The 20,774-nt window shown below is 36.9% G+C and overlaps 1 protein-coding gene across 26 annotated transcripts in view; it reads right to left on the bottom strand.

The window, feature by feature from the left end:
- LOC143254286 (uncharacterized) overlaps positions 1-20,774 on the bottom strand; it is a 130,931-nt gene that overhangs the window by 50,066 nt on the left and 60,091 nt on the right. For 13 of the 26 annotated variants that reach the window (XM_076509198.1, XM_076509193.1, XM_076509191.1 and 10 more), the window contains 2 exons: positions 19,417-20,265; positions 12,634-12,704 (listed from right to left, as the gene is read on the bottom strand). In XM_076509198.1, coding sequence (XP_076365313.1) covers positions 12,634-12,704; positions 19,417-19,798 — 453 coding nt within the window. In that variant the 5' untranslated portion in view covers positions 19,799-20,265. Of the gene's footprint in view, positions 1-5,474; positions 5,689-12,633; positions 12,705-19,416; positions 20,266-20,774 lie in introns of those variants that run through there. The other 13 variants (XM_076509205.1, XM_076509212.1, XM_076509209.1 and 10 more) reach the window with 4 other exon arrangements.

Below are 20,774 nucleotides of genomic sequence, written 5' to 3'. Positions count from 1 at the left end.
GAAAATTCATAGATAAACTAAAAAGAAATTAGAAGGAATAATAAATAAAGAAAACCATAACCAAAAAATAAAATTCGCTGTATCACAATAGTGTCAATCAATGTCCATTTTTCCGCATACCACGAGTCGAAAGAAAATATTATCTTCAATATTTCATAGGGCATAACTGGGGGATATAGAATCATTATGAAATAGATTTAAAATGATAACATACGATCACAGTGAGTTGTGAACTTAGAGCAAAACTAAAAATCAGCTTGATCACCGGTAGAGCCAATTAAATATACTTCACCTACGTTTCTATCAAAAACGATGAGAATGCACTGTTTCATCAGGTGGGTATCCTCGCTGTTAACGACACTGTTGGCCGTAATCCCAATAATTCCTCACGAATGCCACAGGAATTTGGATGAAGCTAGCAAGATTCAAGTAAGAAGCTGCTTGAACGTACCTAATTATGTAGTGATAGAAACGTTTTTGGCATTGGTTGTACAGTACACGTTCCTTTACGTGGATAAAAATACTGTTGAGGCTTACACACAGAATACCTGGTATACACTAATACGCTATTTTACGTGCAGTCTTTCTTTCAGTTGTGTTATTGAAGATCTGAAACATAAACAACTCAGCAACAACAACGACAAAATCACGCCTTACAGATATAGACACTAATAAGATACGCATCCTTCTAGCGATTTCAATAACATGACTATACTTTAAAAAAAGGTTTACGATATAATTTAAATATTCCACACACACATATATATGCGCTTTCAATGCTGTAACAGCATTTATGGTGGATGGTGGTAATCATGACAAGTATTCTTATAAAATTATAACAAGTGATGAAACGAACTCCAACAACAACAGAAATGTTCAACGTAAGTGACACACCATGCGTACGTGTGCTAAACGCACTGTCAGTAACTTCTAGGTTTATTTGTTTGTTTGTTCGAGTTTCTACACACGGTTTACTACACAAGGGCTATCTGTGCATAGCGAACCACACCAGTTGAATTACTTTTGTTTGTCCGAACAGTGGGGTTTGATCGTTACTCTTATAATACATCCACGGTCCAATGTGGAGAGCACATTTTTGCAATAACCGTAGAATTCAGACAACTTACCACTTACTCCCAACACCGCTTCAGGTGTAGCTGTCACTAATTTTTAACTACTGACCACGAGGAAGGCAACCAGCAAAAAAAAACCCCAACCAAACAAAAAAAAACTGTCCGTTGGTACAACTGAAATTTACAAAACCGTAATGATATACTTGATTCCTCTACTTACAATAAAGGTATTTGATTTTTTTTTAATTGCAAAAACGATGACCCCACTACAAACGCTATGTCGCAATCGACTTTAAAAATTATTATAAAAATGGTTAACAACTCAGGTCTTGTTTAACTTGTTAAACATATTCCATTAGTAAATGATGATCGCACAGTGAAGTTTTCACCCAGTTAAAATTCCACTATAGTTCAAATGGTTTGGTTTGTTTTGAATTTCGTGCAAAGTTACTCAAAGGCTATCTGCGCTAGCCGTCCCTGATTTAGCAGTGTAAGACTAGAGGGAAGGCAGCTAGTCATCACCACCCACCGCCAACTCTTGGGCTACTCTTTTACCAACGAAAAGTGGGATTGACCGTCACATTATAACGCCCCCACGGCTGGGAGGGCGAGCATGTTTGGCGCGACTCGGGCGCGAACCCGCGACCTTCAGATTACGAAGCGCACGCCTTAACGCGCTAGGCCATGCCGGGCCCTAAAATGTTTAGTCACACAGTTTGTTTAGGAAGATGACAATGGTGTCTGATGGTGTATTACAGGTGTTAATTTTACCATACAGAAACAAACTATGGATTGGTTGATAATTTTCGATTAAAATATTTGTAAATTTCATGTCATTGTACACCGAAATGAAAAGAACTAAATGAATTACGTGTTCAAAAAAATATCTTGTAACTAAGCCTTTTTATAACACCAATTTTACTTTGAACGTTTTTTTGCAACTTATATATATATTTTTTTGACTTTATAGCAAGTTTCTTGTCACAACACATTAGCCCTTCTATATTTTCAAAACTGCTTTCTTTATCTAGTCCTTTAGGGATTTTCGAGAATTGGGAAGGGGTATAATAATAATTGTATTCCACTGTCGACGATGCATTTTGCACAATCCAGAGCTCATCAGGCCGGCAGGGACACAATATATACTCTTCTAATAATTGAAAATCCCTAAATGATGAGATACAGAATGCTATGTTAAAAATATAATAGGCCTAATGTAATGTATTATTACAAGTATAACTGATTATAGTCATGACTGCCAGGTTGGTAAGGGAGTCCACAGCATTACAGCTATTGCTGCGAACCTCTTGGTAACGTAATTTAAACAAATATTTAATAACTATAAATTTAAAATAAGCTAAGAAAATGTAAAAAAATGTGTTATTTACAACTACATGCAATTCTGTTTTTTTCCTACTACTAAGTGTGAACGCTAGAGACTAAAACACCCAAAAAATCTGTCTCTCAGTATTGATATAAATACAACAACTGTTCTTTCTCTTCTTTAATGACTTATGCGATCATTAAATAACAAACAAGCTCTACCTGGTGGCAGAATATAACACGTTAATATAAAACGATATTCTTTGCTTTATCAGTTCACATATGCTGAGGAATAATTTGTCTCACTCACTGCTGTCCGGTACAGTGATGGGTGACAAACCAATGTCTTAACGGCATTAGTGACACAGAATTAAGACAATTACTTCCTGTCAGTACAGGAAACGCCCATACTCAGTTTCAATTTGATCTGTTTACGACTTACACCACGCCCTGGTCCGCCTATAATTAATATGCTCAACAAGCTATATTTCCATGAACACATAAAAAACAAGGGTCTGCCTGTCCTACAATTCGTGTGCTGCTATTGGAAGCTCCATAAGGAGCTTGCGTGGTCTTAATAACATAAAATAACGTAATGTCGACAATGGATAAATGGCCGTGTAATCATATTTGAAGACATTAAAGGTATGCAAAATGACATACGTCTCGATACTTTATTTATTATAATGTTTCTGACTTGCACGTAAGTTACTTTCACGGCGCAAACAAAAGACCATAGGTATGGTTTATATTTATTCAACATTTCATGTGTTATTTGAATACGTATGTACGTTTCTAGCTACGTACTGGGATTATGTTCACATCTTAAACATGGTTTCTAGATACGTAACAGGGTTACGTTATTATTTTCACATCTTAAAACATGGTTTCTAACTACATACTGGGGTTATGTTATTATGTTCACATCTTAAACATGGTTTCTAGATACGTAACAGGGTTACGTTATTATTTTCACATCTTAAAACATGGTTTCTAACTACATACTGGGGTTATGTTATTATGTTCACATCTTAAGCATGGTTTCTAGCTACATACTGGGTTTACGTTATTATGTTCACATCTTAAACATGGTTTCTAGCTACATACTGGGTTTACGTTGTTATGTTCACATCTTAAACATTGATTTTAGCTACATACTGGGGTTACGTTATTATGGTCACATCTTAAACATGGTTTCTAGCTACATACTGGGTTATCTTATTATGTTCACATTTTAAACATGGTTTTAAACAGTTTGTATGTGTGAGAAAGGGCTCATAATAACATATTGAAATTAAACTGCATTCACACCTCCAGTACATAACTAGGCCCAGCATGGCCAGGTGGTTAAGGCACTCGACTCGTAATCCGAGGGTCGCGGGTTCGAATCCCGTCGCACCAAACATGCTCGCCCTTTCAGCCGTGGGGGCGTTATAATGTGACGGTCAATCTCACTGTTCGTTGGTAAAAGAGTAGCCCAAGAGTTGGCGGTGGGTGTGATGACTAGCTACCTTCCCTCTAGTCTTACACTGCCAAATTAGGGACGGCTAACGCAGATAGCCCTCCAGTAAGTATGCGCAAATTTCAAAACGAACCAAACTAATGCATAACTAAATACTAGGTCTAATGTACCTTACCCTTCTGGGTATACAAAATTTATATACCCAAACAACGAGAGAAAGAGAGAGACCAAATACTGGCTTACGTTATAATCCTACAACTTATATACACTGTTCATAACTAAACACTGGTTTACGTTATATTCTTATATCTTATACACTGTTCATAACTAAACACTGGTTTACGTTATATTCTTATATCTTATACACTGTTCATAACTAAACACTGGTTTACGTTATATTCTTATATCTTATCTGTATACACTGGTTCATAATATCTTAAACACTGGTTTACGTTATATTCTTATATCTTATACACTGTTCATAACTAAACACTGGTTTACGTTATATTCTTATATCTTATACACTGTTCATAACTAAACACTGGTTTACGTTATATTCTTATATCTTATACACCGTTCATAACTAAACACTGGTTTACGTTATATTCTTATATCTTATACACCGTTCATAACTAAACACTGGTTTACGTTATATTCTTATATCTTATACACCGTTCATAACTAAACACTGGTTTACGTTATATTCTTATATATCTTCATAACTAAACACTGGTTTACGTTATAATATCTTATACACTGTTCATAACTAAACACTGGTTTACGTTATATTCTTATATCTTATACACTGTTCATAACTAAACACTGGTTTACGTTATATTCTTATATCTTGTACACTGTTCTAACAAGTTTCGGTATCATGTTCGGGAGATTATCATTACGTGTACGTACAGTTCCGAAATGATTTGTATTCGATACTGTACTGTAACTTATATTATCTTTACTAATTATTAGTAATTTAATTTTAAATATGAAACTGGCCCGACGAAGTTTCTTCACATTTTTTCTTTCATGATCTAAGATTTTTTAATAAATGGAGGATATATCTCCATTTATTTCAGCTGAATGACGGCTGGTATGGGTATTAAAACTTTAATTAAAATAAAGTACAGAAGAACGTTCCGACCTTCAGATTAACCTGAAGATGGCCTAAGAAGGTCGAAATGTTGTTCTTTACGTTATTTTAATACCCATAACAGCTGACTTTAAAATACATTTTTTACTTAAAAGTAGATTTCTCGTCATCATGAGTTCACCTGTATGTTTTTAAACCTTAAAACTGTCCAGTTGTGTGACGCTAGGGCATGGTTATTAGAAACTCCACCTCTCATTCTACAAAATGCATGTCAAAATTCCCCTCCCCTCCCCTTCTCTTAACTGCTCGTTTTTACCCACACGTGAACAGACAGTGCGAATGGCTTACCGCACTCACTGACCGATCACCTACTAAGCGTGCCAACCGCCGAGAAGAGTTTAGTAACGGCATAGCTCTCAAGTACGTGGCTCGCACAAACCAGCAAAACGTTGTTCTATGTGCCTGGTATATTCCCTCCCCCCATTCACGACTAGACATTAACAAGTCAGTAAGAAAAACTTACCTTATAAAAGTTGGGCAAATACCCTTTACGTAGACTGTATTATCAACAAAACACCGATAGAATTACGGTTTTGAACTAAAATGTCAGAGGAATGGCTCGTTCTTCTTACCAGCAACGAGTCTAGTCACAAGCTTTCATCGTATTTCAGCCATCTTGGAATGACAGGAGAGAGTACTGTTAGCGTTTGATGACGTCACATAGCCAATTACGTATACAGCGATTTTCGATCTGGGTTTTTACTAGTTACATAAAAAAAGCTTTTTGTTCAATCAAACGAACTCATCCGAAGTGCCAAACAAAAGTCACAGATTTTCCGGTTTGTTGCTTTATAAACTCTTCAAAGCAAAGTTGGCCTAAATGAATATTTATTACAACTTATTGGAATGTTTATAATAATTTGCAATTGTGAGGTTTCAGATTTTACTCTGCCATATTGAGTGCTGCAATACATAATACATGAAGGTAGGAAAACAAATAAGTATATTCGTAGCGATATATAAAAAAAGGCTTCCATAAAAATATATATATTAAAATGTTACTTCATCTCTCCACGTTTAAACTGCTGGGACATGACAGGAATGTTTCTAATATTACAAGAGTAGAACAGATAGAACAAGAGGAAATCCTCAACAGCCGCGGCACTTGAAATTTTCTTAGACGGGACTAAAGAAAATTAATCTATGCTGTGGCCAAATAATCAATCGAAAGGGCTTGACTTCCTGATTCCAAATTTTTAATTAGATTTTAAATCAGCTACGAGCTAAAAGTTTGTACTTGAAAAACTCAGAGCCATTATACGAGCCACTATGCCGCGGCTAAAAATTATAAGATTAATTTCAAAATGGATAAAAAAAATTTTACCAATAATATTACTCCCTCTGATCATGACTGATATTGGAAGTAAAACCATTTATTACAGTAAATCACTTAATCATATCCTTCATATTTTATCATTTAACGAATGGTATGTAATTACGATTTCAGTACAATATTACATTGCGAAATTACGAGATAAACAATCACAATTATTGTGAAAAATATGTTGAAAACAAAGAAGTGTTACGTGCCAAAAAAAAAAAACTAATTATATATGTCATAAAATATTATTTTAAACTTATTATATTTTTAACCCTATATTCCTAATCTAGGCCCTTGTGGATTTTCAAGAATTAAAAGGGTTTATGATATTAGTGTTTCAAATACATTATATCCATCGGGTCCATTCTCTACGACGTGTTTCGCTCAGTCCAGAGCTCTTCAGGCCGACTGTGATACAAGAGACACAAAAATAATCACAATACTACTTATATATATAGGCCATTTGAAAATAAAGAGATTGACAGTTACAATTAAACAGTTTTGAAACGACAAAAACAGGCTATGAGGTTAGCATAATGATTTAATAAACAATAATAAGAGATTAACGACCAAGAATTTAAACTGAATAATGTTAACTAACAAGGATGTCGCTAGGGGAATCGTCAACTGCAATTTGATGGTCATAGACAATGAAATCGTGTGCTGGAAAAACTGTCAAACGTGGGGGTGTAAGTTTAAAGTCATAACCTCTACCCCTGTCTTCAATCTACTTCTTCAGTGTGACATTAACTTGCTACACGGTACTGCTGCTGCCTTACGACTTATTTAGGCCTACCCCCCTTCTTTCCCTGAAAAAAAAAAAAAAATGGCGAGCCCGTGGCCAAACAACGTTATGAAACTTGTAATAGCCACAGTATAATTTAACTGACGGTGTCGAACGTATTACGTTCGACTCGTAATCCGAGGGTCGCGGGTTCGAATCCCGGTCGCAACAAACATACTCGCCCTTTCAGCCATTGGGGCGATATTATGTGACGGTCAATCCCACTATTCCTTGATAAAAGAATAGCCAAAGAGTTGGCGGTGGGTGGTGATGACTAGCTGCCTTCCCTCTAGTCTTACACAGCTAAATTAGAGACGGCTAGCGCAGATCGCCCTCGAGTAGCTTTGCGCGAAATTCAAAACAAACAAACAAACGTATTACGTGAACAGTTTAGGTTAAATAACATAAAATGCGAGTTTAACACACACTATTTAAATAAAGCGATAAGAATCTGACAAAGTAAGACATCTGGAATGATGCATGTCAAACAAATTACGTAACAAACGTTTACAAGTTAACAACTTATTACTATCACAGCTTTGTTTTTAGTCAACAAAAGGTTTTAGATCCGTCATGTAGCGCCCCCCAATGACACATCGGTATACCTGCGGACTTCTACTGCTACAAACGGGTTTCGATACCCGTAGCAGGCAGAGCAGAGATAGCATTTCGTGTAGTTTTGCACTTAGTAACAAACAACAACAACCGCCATGTAACCAACCGATCTCACGTGAGTGATCGGATATTGCGTTGAGGGTTTTGAATGAGAGAGCGCAAGGGCTACAAGCAAAACACAAAATAATAGTTCACGTGGCCACGAGATTACTTACAAACATTTTCTATCACGAACTAAAAGTGTTGGACGTCGCCAGTCTTCGAGACTGTTTGTTTTTAAATTTCGCGCGAAGGTACACGAGGGCTATCTGCGCTAGCCGTCCCTAATTTAGCAGTGTAAGACTAAAGGGAAGGCAGCTAGTTGCCATCACCCACCGCCAACTCTTGGGCTACGCTTTTACCAACGAATAATGGGATTGACCGTCACATTATTACGCTTCCATAGCTGAAGGGGCGAGCATATTTGGTGTGACGGCGATTCGAACACGCGACCCTTAGATTACGAGTCGAGGGCCTTAACCACCTGGCCATGCTAAGCCCTTCGAGACTGACAAAGGTGTCGAGCGCGTGATAAATGTAAAACCTACAAATAACGGTGAGGTAGGTAACTAAGTATAAAGAAATGCAAAGGGATCAAAAACAGTCCTACTAGACTACAAAACTAAAACAAATAGTAGTCACGAGTACCTTGGAGAGAAATCGGAACAGAAGGTGCTGTATCACTCACACTTTTACATAAATGACTCGTACAACATCTGTATATTATATTATATTAAGTTTTTAGGAGACATAAATCCAGACCCTATCTAGACTGAGCTATCTTTGGCAGGGGCTGCTTTTAGCACCTCCTTACGCTTTCAACCTCTCATTGTAAAATCTGCACGTCTAACGAAGCACCTCCCACTTTGCACCTCCTTCCGACACCATTGTTAAGTTACTGTGTGTTGGTGTCTATACGCTGATAGAGAAAAGAGAGTTAGGGTGATGGGGAAGGGGTAGAAAGTTATCACGTGATAGTGATGGTGACACTAAGCACGAGATGGTTAGGAGGAATGAATGAAATCACGCCCATGTTTTTATCAGGACAGGCAGGGAGTGCGGCGTGTACTCTAATACGACAAGAGAGTGACACTAATAACATGTGTCTCTGACAAAACCACCAAGGCCAATATTAGTACCATTTAAGTGAAACACCAGCAACTTAAATACGTCGTTAACAGAACCTTTTCACCCACCATAATCAACCCAAGTTAACATTTTCATTTTATCTGTGTTTCGCGTTACTCAAACTATTTGCCGATATGCAGAAAAACAAAAATACAAACGCAGTAAAGGATTTGTTTATCATTGTTGTTAAATATTTCGTAATAATCAGCTTAAAAATGCCCGCGTAACTCATTACCCTCTGCAGCGCAACGGTATTAGAAACGCATTCCTCGACAGGTGAGAAACATACTTTACAAAGAAATCCCACGTGGTTCAGATTATTATGTTATTAAAACGTAACGATAATTTACGTTGGTCTGCGTATTACTAGGAAATGTTCTTATATTGTTAACATAAGTCTCTATATCGCTGGAAAATGTTCTTACATTACTACCAAACCAGTGGCATAGCTGTATGTCTGCGGACTCATACTGCTAAAAACCGGGTTTCCATACCCGTAGTGGGCAGAACACAGATAGCCCATTGTGTAGCATTGTGCTTAATTCTAAACAAACAAACTTACATTATTAAAACGTAATAATAATTTACATGGATCTGCGCATCACGCTATGAAATGTCATTAAAACGTAACAATAATACGCGTTGATCTGCGTATCGCTAGGACATTGCGTAGTTAATATGTTTATCAAGTGATAGACGAGATGGAAAACAACCAATCAATTCTATTCCCTGTCAGTTCTAGAAATTCGACGAGTACTCTTATAATGCACCTAGGACTCCGCAATGCGAAGTATTATTTGTTTTGAGGTAACGGGACGCGATAAAAGAAAATATTCAGCCAACAGCTTTATTTCCTGTGAGTGGAAAGTAGCAAGGTATAACATTCGTATTCCGATACCCGCTTGGGTACAGCACAGATAGTAGCCATCTGTAAACTTTGCGCTTAACAAAAAACAAATGAAAATGTTCTATGAATATAGAGTAATTTAGAGATTCGTTCGATACAAGTAGGAGTAACCACAGTTAAAATACGGTAAAGTAAGGCTTAGCTACACTGAGTCGATCAGTCTATTCAGCAAGTAGTAATTTCAGCGATACGATTACAAATAAAACCAACAAAGGATTATAGAAACAAACGAAAGGTATTTTGTGACTGAGAGAGCGTTACTTCAACATTTTATGTACACTTTTATGAGTTAAGCCTTTTCAAATTATTACATTTTATGTACACTTTTGTGAGTTAAGCCTTTTCAAGTTACTACAACATTTTATGTACACTTTTGTGAGTTAAGCCTTTTCAAGTTACTACAACATTTTATGTACACTTTTGTGAGTTAAGCCTTTTCAAGTTACTACAACATTTTATGTACACTTTTGTGAGTTAAGCTTTTTCAAGTTACTACAACATTTTATATACACTTTTATGAGTTAAGCCTTTTCAAGTTACTACAACATTTTATGTACACTTTTGTGAGTTAAGCCTTTTCAAGTTACTACAACATTTTGTGTACACTTTTATGAGTTAAGCCTTTTCAAGTAAGCTGAAATTAAGAAAGTGCAAGAGAGAGACGGCTACAGCCACTAAAACATATTTATCACGAGCATGGGGCACGCACAAATTTCAACATCATTGAATTCGGTATATTTTTTCCCTCCTTGTGTGTGACTTTTTATCGGCACTTCTCCAATCTCTTTCTCAGAGAAAATTATTATTCCTGTTAAGTTATTATAATATTTCCCCCCTCTTTATGTAATTCCTCGTTTATTCCATTCATAAAATGGGAGCCCTCCCCGCTAGTGGCACAGCGGAATGTCGGTGGACTTGTACTGCTGGAAACTGGGCTCCTAGCCACTCATGGTGGGCAGAGCACAAGTAGCCCATTGTGCTTAACTTCAAACAAACATAAAATAAATGTCAGTGAAATTCCCTACAACAACTCCGAAAACTCTTAAGAATTAATTCTACTGTATATGAAGCACCATCGAAGTAAGTAGTTATTTTCCACTGGTTACGTGAATTTATAAGGACCAACACAAAGGACTACTCACACACTTCACCCGAAATATTATCAAAATAATTTACGTTTCGTTCCACTGGTCATATGAATTTATAAGGACCAACACAAAGGACTACTCGCACACTTCACCCGAAGTATTATCAAAATAATTTACGTTTCGTTCCACTGGTTACGTGAATTTATAAGGACCAATACAAAGGACTACTCGCACACTTCATCCGAAGTATTATCAAAATAATTTACGTTTCGTTCCACTGGTTACGTGAACTTATAAGGACCAACACAAAGGACTACTCACACACTTCATCCGAAGTATTATCAAAATAATTTACGTTTCGTTCCACTGGTTACGTGAATTTATAAGGACCAACACAAAGGACTACTCACACACTTCACCCGAAGTATTATCAAAATAATTTACGTTTCGTTCCACTGGTTATCTGAATTTATAAGGACCAACATAAAGGACTACTCGCACACTTCACCCGAAGTATTATCAAAATAATTTACGTTTCGTTCCACTAGTTATATGAATTTATAAGGACCAACATAAAGGACTACTCGCACACTTCACCCGAAGTATTATCAAAATAATTTACGTTTCGTTCCACTAGTTATATGAATTTATAAGGACCAACACAAAGGACTACTCACACACTTCACCCGAAGTATTATCAAAATAATTTACGTTTTGTTCCACTGGTTACGTGAATTTATAAGGACCAACACAAAGGGCTACTCACACACTTCCTCCGAAGTATTATCAAAATAATTTACGTTTCGTTCCACTGGTTACGTGAATTTATAAGGACCAACACAAAGGACTACTCACACACTTCACCCGAAGTATTATCAAAATAATTTACGTTTCGTTCCACTGGTTACGTGAATTTATAAGGACCAACATAAAGGACTACTCGCACACTTTATCCGAAGTATTATCAAAATAATTTACGTTTCGTTCCACTGGTTACGTGAATTTATAAGGACCAACACAAAGGACTACTCGCACACTTCATTCGAAGCATTATCAAAATAATTTACTTTTTGTTCCATTGGTTACGTGAATTTTTTTACGATCGCATAAAACTCGGTCATTTTGACAGAACAAAATAAATTAAACGTTAAAACACTTGTTATATAATATTGTAGGTCAAGTATATAGTTAGATACTTTTGTTCACAGCTATGTATATATATATATATATACAGTTTCATGAAGAGGTTTTATTATTTTGACATTATAATAGCACCTGCACTTGTTAAACGCGCGTGCACACGAGTCTCGTTACACAAAAGCTGCGAACTGCATTCTCTACTATAATAAAACTTCCATTACTATCAATTGGCACCAGCGCGCCTCAAAGCTTGGATGTTAGTTATAGGTTGGCGTTAGAATAAAGTGATCCTATATAGTTCGTACAATTAGGCGTGGCGTCAATACTACGTACAAAACGTGCGTTTAAACGCATCGTACGCGATTTGTCTGAATAAACTTAATGTTAAAAAAAAGTTATATATATAGTAAATGTTTCGAATGAACAAAATACGTATTAGCTCGGTATATGGGATAAAGATTCCTATATACAAATACAAATATATATACATACTGAAATGATTGAAGTGGAAAACATTAATTTACCCTGTTGTTTGTCATTTATTAATGACGGTTAACGAAATAACTATATAAGAAAAAAAAAAAACTGGTTTAAACATACCTTACAGAAGGACTGAATGTTACATATATAAAACGGCTGGTCCGGGCGTTGACTGTCTATATAAACAGTATCTGTAATAACAAAAGACACAGGTGATCACTAACCGAACAGACTTTAAAGTTTAATAACACATAATTATATGTTTCTAGAAAGCAAGGAGTTAACCATCCAGGTACCTTTCTTTTATCAAATTATTATATTTTCAAAAGGAAAATATGTTAGGTCCTACATCTTTCTCGCTATTATTAGATTTAGCGAAGTTACGTTTTGAAGGCCAATTCTGGAATCAGTCCAGACTTGCCTTGACACTTCGCCAGTGTTCAACAAATTACTGGTTATGTGTTTATTTTTAAAATATCTTAAACTCTACACATGTATACATTGATTTTCATACTTGCTATAAAAAACGTTTATCTTACATAACAGGGGTTTACTATGTTCTATTCGATGTCTTGATTTCAGGCAGAAACTCTTAACAATAATGCATTTCTGATCCTAAGGATACACAACAGGATATACATATACAGAGGAACATGACCACAAACTACAGGATATATACACCCCAACATGAGCTGTACAACAGGATATACACAATAACTTGATCAAAAACAACAGAATACATACACTCCAACATGAGCTAGCCAACAGGATAAACACATAGAGCAACTTGACAAAACAAAAACCAACAGGATATAGAGTGATACTGTGACATAACATAAGTTACGGGATATATATATACACATGTGAGCTTTTTTAGCTCAGTATATGCCTTACGTATAATATATTCACATGAATATTCACTGGCTGTTTTATTTTGTTTCTTTAAATACAATTCCAAACTATTTTTACCTAAGTTGGAGAGATGTTTGTTTTGTAATCACATCTGAAGTGATTTTTCGCAGAGAATATATTACTTACTAAGCGTAATTAGTTTAAAAGGATATGTTGCACATTATAACGCCCCCTCGGATGAAAGTTTGTTTGTTTGTTTGGAAATTTCGCACAAAGCTACTCGAGGGCTATCTGTGCTAGCCGTCCCTAATTTTGCAGTGTAAGACTAGAGGGAAGGCAGCTAGTCATCACCACCCACCGCCAACTCTTGGGCTACTCTTTTACCAACGAAAAGTGGGATTGACCGTCACATTATACACCCCCACGGCTGGGAGGGCGAGCATGTTTAGCGCGACGCGGGCGCGAACCCGCGACCCTCGGATTACGAGTCGCACGCCTTACGCGCTAGGCCATGCCGGGCCTTCCTCGGATGAAAGAGCGAGCACATTTGGCGTGACGGGGATTCGAACCTGCGACCCTCGGATTACGAGTGGAGGGCCTTAACCATCTGGCCAACATATATGTGCATTTAAACTGAATTTATTATGATGTTACAAAAAAAAGTTCGAAACACTAGTTTTATAACATGTTAAAAATAAAAATATGATACGCGAACGAGAACATAACGAAAAATACGTTGAACAAACGTTTCGGAAGAGCACAGATTCCATCTGCAGTAATCTAAAGCAACTAAAAAAATGTTCACAAAATTATGAGATAAACGCAAGTGAGAAGTTACTGAAACGAGAAATTAGAACAGATTTAACTGGAATTAGGACCGTGAACTGTAACGTGTCGGAAGGCGTTCTTCAACCAACACGGTTCCTTTTAGTAAAACTTCAACGTCAGGTTTAATAGTAGTCAAATGGTGAAGTTAGTGGGAGGGAGGTGTTGTCTTGTAGCAAAGCCACATTGGGCTACATGCTGTGTTCACTGAGGGGAATCGAACCCCTAATTTTACCAAAATAAATCTAAAGATTTACAGTTTTCCCACCAGAAGACCTGAGGATGGGCAACGGTTGACGAGTTCGATACCCGTTTTAAAAGATAGACCAGTGACGTTATCAGTTCGTACGTAACTTAAAATGGCGTTTCAAAGTTTACATCTTATGAGAAACTGTACCACCTACTAATAGGAAGGAAGTCCAGACACGATCCTTGTTGTTGAAAAAAAAACGGTTTAGGAATACTGAGGGTTTAGAAATGAACTTAACTCGTAACTTGTTTTATCTAAGTATATTTTAGTTTTCTGCTGTTTAGTGGCCAGAACTAATATCTTAATATATTTCTAAAATTATAACGTATTTACATTTGGTTGTTTTAGAACAAAGCCACATTAGGCTAAATGCTATGTCCCCTACGAGGAATTGAACCCCAGATTTTAACGCTGTCCTACAAGGGGAGACACGTATTTATAACATAGCGATGTAATACCATGTCTTGTACGAAAATGTTTGTTTGTTTTTTGAATGTCGCGCAAAGCTACTCGAGGGCTATCTGTGCTAGCCGTCCCTAATTTAGCAGTGTAAGACTAGAGGGAAGGCAGCTAGTCATCACCACCCACCGTCAACTCTTGGGCTACTCTTTTACCAACGAATAGTGACCGAACATTATAACGCCCCCACGGCTGAAAGGGCGAGCAGGTTTGGTGCGACCCTCGGATTACGAGGCCTTAACACACTTGGCCATGCCGGGCCGTTGTTCGAAAAACATAGCTTTTTTTTTTAAGGTAATAGCTTGCCTTAAAAGTCATCAGTTTTCCAAGAGCATTTTTAAAACAAGAATAACATTTATTTATCCTGTTAACTGAAGGAAAGGTTAACAAACAATAACGCCCCCTTTAGGCGTGTTTCAAGTATCCTTTTTTCGCCAACATGTTAATAAACATTCAGATTTCCTCAACCTGTTATAACATTTGCCTGAGAAATAAACAACGTTGATTAGTTCTTTGGAGGTTAGAGGCGCAAAGGAACGGGTAAAAAGCGTAAAAGTAAAATTATTTTTATTATAGACTGTTGAAAATAAATCGAGTCAAAACCAAACAACGCCAAAAATTCAGATACAAGGTTTAAATAGAATTAAAATAGTGCTGGTAAAAGGTTGGACAGTGTCACAATCGCCAATGACACTATCTAATGTCAGGGCTAAAACCGTAGTTAAACAGCAACAAACAACAGCGAACAGAAGTCGAAGGGGAGAAAAGCTTTACCGAATCATTTGGGGTTGATCAGTTTTTCACGTACGTATGTTACAGCTCAAAAGAGAAAGTGAACCGTGTCAAATGCTATAAACTGTTTAAGCACTGAATCACCCCCCTTCCCCGCAGGAGGCCCCTAAGAACATTATTCTGCATCTGGCTTGTTGAAGTGGGAGAGGGCTTTAATGTTCACTTTTAGAGCTACTAGAAAGACGTGATCGAGAAAGCAGTAAGCCTGCTATACTCTTGTCACTAGATGCTTCAATGGTACGAGGCTGCCTTAACATAACGAGATTTTATGCGATTTATTTTACCCAGGGGTAGATAAAAACATGCGGAGAGCACGTGGCCGATAAAAATAAACTGTTTCTGAGAGAGAAGTAAGCTAGAGGCTTAGATGTTTCGACAAAACTATTATTAGTATAAAAACAAACAATCCGATGGTGGTTGTACAAATATGTGTTATTTACACCATAACAATGATGATTATACGGTGAAGTTTTATTTAGGTAGATTTCACGATATAACTAACTAGACTGACAAAGTAATTGGGTCCGTATATTTATTTCCCTATAATTGTACTAACTATCACCCACCATCCGCATTTTTACGCCACTGCTATCAGGTCTAGAATATATATATATATGGTATATTTTTTATGCTATCCATAAAGTATTTAATATGTGGTTTAAAAATGTGAACATAATAATATTAATATAGCAAACATAATGACTTCACCTTTCACTCAGTTTGATTGGTTTATGATGTCGATTTTAAACCAAAATTTTAAGGCATGCGCGAATAACTCAATATGTTTCGAAATCTGTAATTGGTTTTTGTTTGTTTGTTTTTTGAATTTCGCACAAAGCTACTCGAGGGCCATCTGTGCTAGCCGTCCCTAATTTAGCAGTGTAAGACTAGAGGGAAGAAGGCAGCTAGTCATCACCACCCACCGCCAACTCTTGGGCTACTCTTTTACCAACGAATAGTGGGATTGACCGTCACATTATAACGCCCCCACGGCTGATAGGGCGAGCATGTTTGGTGCGACGGGGATGCGAACCTGCGACCCTCAGATTACGAGTCGCACGCCTCAACACGCTTGGTCATGCCGGGCCAATTGGTTTTTCATTAAATAGTTATCTTGATCTGATAGTGAAAAATCAGTAAATCTACAGAGTTACGGTCACAGAAAACGAAAAACACACACATTTAAATACTTCTATTATTCTTTTCTAGCAGTTCTAATGAACTATTTGAGCGTTACTGAATGTCTTAGCAGCACATTTAAAATTATATACTGAGATCGTAACAAGGGTTAACTTGGAGGAGTAGGCTTAGAGAAGTGTGTATTTTTACGTAATACTGCTAAATAAAGAACTGGGTGTAAGTATACTGGCGTTCAATAAATAGGCCTTACTAACATAATATAACAGTTGCACGAAACTGCAAGCTTTTATTTTGTCCTGCCTTCTAAGGCCTGCCTGTATTGTGTTAACATCACAGGTTATGGAAAAATAAGTAATACTCTTCTGGATATTGAGAAACTTCCTCCAAGCGAGAGAGGGGGCTACAGCACCATCGATACTCTATTGGCTACAGGTTAAATAGGTAAAACGACCCCTAGCGGGTAAATTCGGATAGCCTTTGCAGTTCAGACTGCCTGTGGGAATGATTCCAACGGTAGGAACATAAAGTTATATGCTAATCACCTGTTTTAAACAATCACGTTGCTCGTCATAACTGGGGTCTTTTTTTTTTTTTTTTCTCCATAAAACTTGTATAACAAGGCCATTTTACACCGCTCTGGAAGGCAGGTTTAAATTTTGTAATTACTTGCTAGGTAGGAACATAACAACATAAAGAACAGCTGCGTAAGTTTTTTTGTTGTTAGCCATATCCGTTCCGTAAAGCAGAAAACAAAGCATAATAAACATGTCTATTAGTTGAATTATACAGGACACTACATCAATACATTTCATTGGTTAGTTTCTGCTAGTGTGCTTGTTACAAACTTAACCGATAGTGTCTACTAAAAGGTCTAGCCAAAGCCTAAATCTTACATTCATCTGTACGTTTGTTTATTATTAAGACAGAGAAACAAACTGCTAATAAACAGAACTTTATTCTTAACTATATCTCACTGTAGTCAAACTAGTTTAAATTTAAACGATCGTATTGTTTTTGACTGATGGGAGTTTTTAATGTCACGATATAGGTGCGTGGTTTTATGGTTAGGATTTTTTTGAAATTTTCGGAAACGATTTGAACGATATAAAACGCGAGTTAGGCGAGACTAGAGTAAGTTGTTGATTGATTAGCGAATCTATTTAGTTGGTGGGCTGACTATTGAGTTAATAAATGTGCTAGACAGTTTTGCTGATGTTTCAAAACGTACCATTTGTACAACAGAAATATTATGAAAGAATTGACTGATCAGTCTTAATTATGAAGTTAGGCCTATCGCTACTTGGCGAAACCGTGAAGTTAAACAATTAAAACATTAAGCTTTTGTTAACAGTAAGTGGGTTGCTGTTTACATTCCTGCTCTTATATTGAATAACTGAACCAACAACAGAAGCCACTACACAAGTGATGTCAAATTAATACCCTTGGAAAAGCTCACGCTGTTTCCAAAGGTGCAATATTTATGCCCACGTTGCAATTCAATAACTATAACATCATACAAAAACACAGCATATTATTTTATGCTGAATAACACACACACACACATATATACATATATAAATTCTAAATTAAACAAATAATTTGTATCTTGTATTCATGATAACTTTATAAGAGGCCCCCCGCTAGTACAACGGTATGTCTTCGGATTTTCAACGTAAAATGAGGGGTTCGCTTCCCCTCGGTGGGCTCAGCACATAGGCCCATGTGGCTTTGCTATAAGAAAACACTAACACTTATAAGAGACATTTGTTGCTGTCCCTAATTCCCACCATATTTTGTGACACTATCTCAGAACGGCTGGTATGGGTATTAACACATTTACTAATAAAACAGAGAACAACGTTTCGACCTTCCTAGGTCATCTTCAGGTTAACAAATCAAGAATTTTGTGACATTGCACGGATACGAATCCGACACACTGACTTCATAATCTGGAGCTCTACTACAGACGCCCCCAGTGGCAATGCGGTAAGTCTACGGACTTACAACGCTAAAAACAAGGTTCCGATACCCGTGGTGAGAAGAACACAAACAGCCTATTGTGTAGCGTTGTGCTTAATAACAAACAAACCACTACAGGCCTAACTCTCACCCATTACAAGATCAGTTAGATTAGCTTGATTTAAACGCACGCTCTTTAAAAAGCACTTATAACAAAATAGGCACAATAGACAGATATATCTCCTTGAACTATCACTTTAAGATACTGTTCCCAGATAAGCAACATTACTCGTCAATATTGAACAATAAACCATTGTAGGTACAAATAAAATATGTTAAGCAAATAATATTGATTTGTTTCATTATCTTTAGCTCTCACCTGACGCCAAAAAGTAACAAACCAAGAAAAACACACACAGTGAGAGATTATAGTAATATAAACCCAAGCAGTATGAACACAATGAACAACAAGTAAATAACTTTTGCAGTTAGTTATTAACTTGTCACATTTGTATCAGCCATCTTTACTGATATAACGTCATCGCACGTGCAACATCCTTTTAGATGATGGCGCTTTTGTAACGAACAAAAAAACAGTATTTATATATATTTTTTTAATATCTTACCTCCAGGTTTATATTCCATTTGACCGTAGTAACAAAAATAACTTAGAAAGTCGCCGCGAGAGGACTTCAGTAAACGCCCACGTACCACACCACTTCGTCTGAAGGGGGCGCTACACTCGACTTCTTCAGCCTCGCAGCCCTCAGGAAGTGGAGGTAGAGGGGGTCTTGGATATTGTTTCGATTTTCTGGTCTTCCTGGGGCTATTCCTCCCCCTTTCCCCGTTTTCCTTATTTCCTGAATTGGTTTTCTTTAATTTTTCTTGTCCTTCTGCGACCTTTGTCTCTTTCACTGTCATCTCGGACTTGGTGATATTTCCGTTCGATTTTACTTCGCTTTTTACTGATTTACTTTCATTTAAAGAACCATTTACAACTTCCGCCATGACACATGCGCCACGAAACAGTAATCTGAGCAAACAAACAAAAAAACAATTAAAAACAAATTACGCTTTTTTATTGGTCCATCTTAACGTTCAGGAAATTATCGTCATTAATTTTGCAGTTTAAGAAAGCAGTTGGATTTCACAATGCGCTCTATGATAAACAAAAAGCATAAGAGTTGACTTCGAGGCTTCCAGTTCACAATCTCTCGTTGACTCTATCCGTGTGGCGGCACACTGGGCTTCCTAACACTAAACGTGTTTCATTCTCCAACACAAGGTGGGGGAGCAGAGCCGTTGGCATGGTAACGAACTTCTGTAGAGTGCTGCCCAATGGACACATCTGTTGTGGGAGGGGGAAAGCAGGAACAAAGGATTAACAATGAGATGATCTTCCGATTAGATAGAGAATTTTTCTTCACTCAGTCTTTGCATCAATAACACCAGATGGCGCCAGATACTACGGATCTCTGCAAAGAAACAAAAACCAAAGAATAAAATTGACTTATAGAATAATCCAGGTTACATGACTGGTCTCGATTATTATTATTACGGTAAAAGAAAAAAGAGAATATAAATATCTGTCTACTAATTTAGTTTGTTTTGTTGTTTTGTTAAATAGTCTTCAACTGAAATCAGGTAACACTGAAATGTTTAACAGTATAATTTCTTGGTGATTTGCCCCCCGCTAGTACAGCGGTATGTCTCCGGATTTACAACGCTAAAATCAGGGGTTCGATTCCCCTCGGTGGGCTGAGCAGATAGCCTTTGTGGCTTTGCTAAAAGAAAACACACAAACACTCGTGGTGATTTAGCACATGTGGGGTATGTATTCTCGTGACGGAAGTAATGTAAGTTAAACCGTTACAAATAATGGTAAAAAACATTTAGGTAAAATATACCTAAATTATATATCAGTTTTCTGGAACTTAAGAATATAATGCTTTGTATAATTTAACCACAGATACTATATGTCACA

The sequence above is a fragment of the Tachypleus tridentatus genome, chromosome 6, assembly GCF_004210375.1.
Source record: "Tachypleus tridentatus isolate NWPU-2018 chromosome 6, ASM421037v1, whole genome shotgun sequence".
In the NCBI taxonomy this organism is placed as follows: domain Eukaryota; kingdom Metazoa; phylum Arthropoda; class Merostomata; order Xiphosura; family Limulidae; genus Tachypleus; species Tachypleus tridentatus.
The sequence above is the reverse complement of the archived record's forward strand: the minus strand, read 5'-3'. Positions and strand labels throughout refer to the sequence as shown.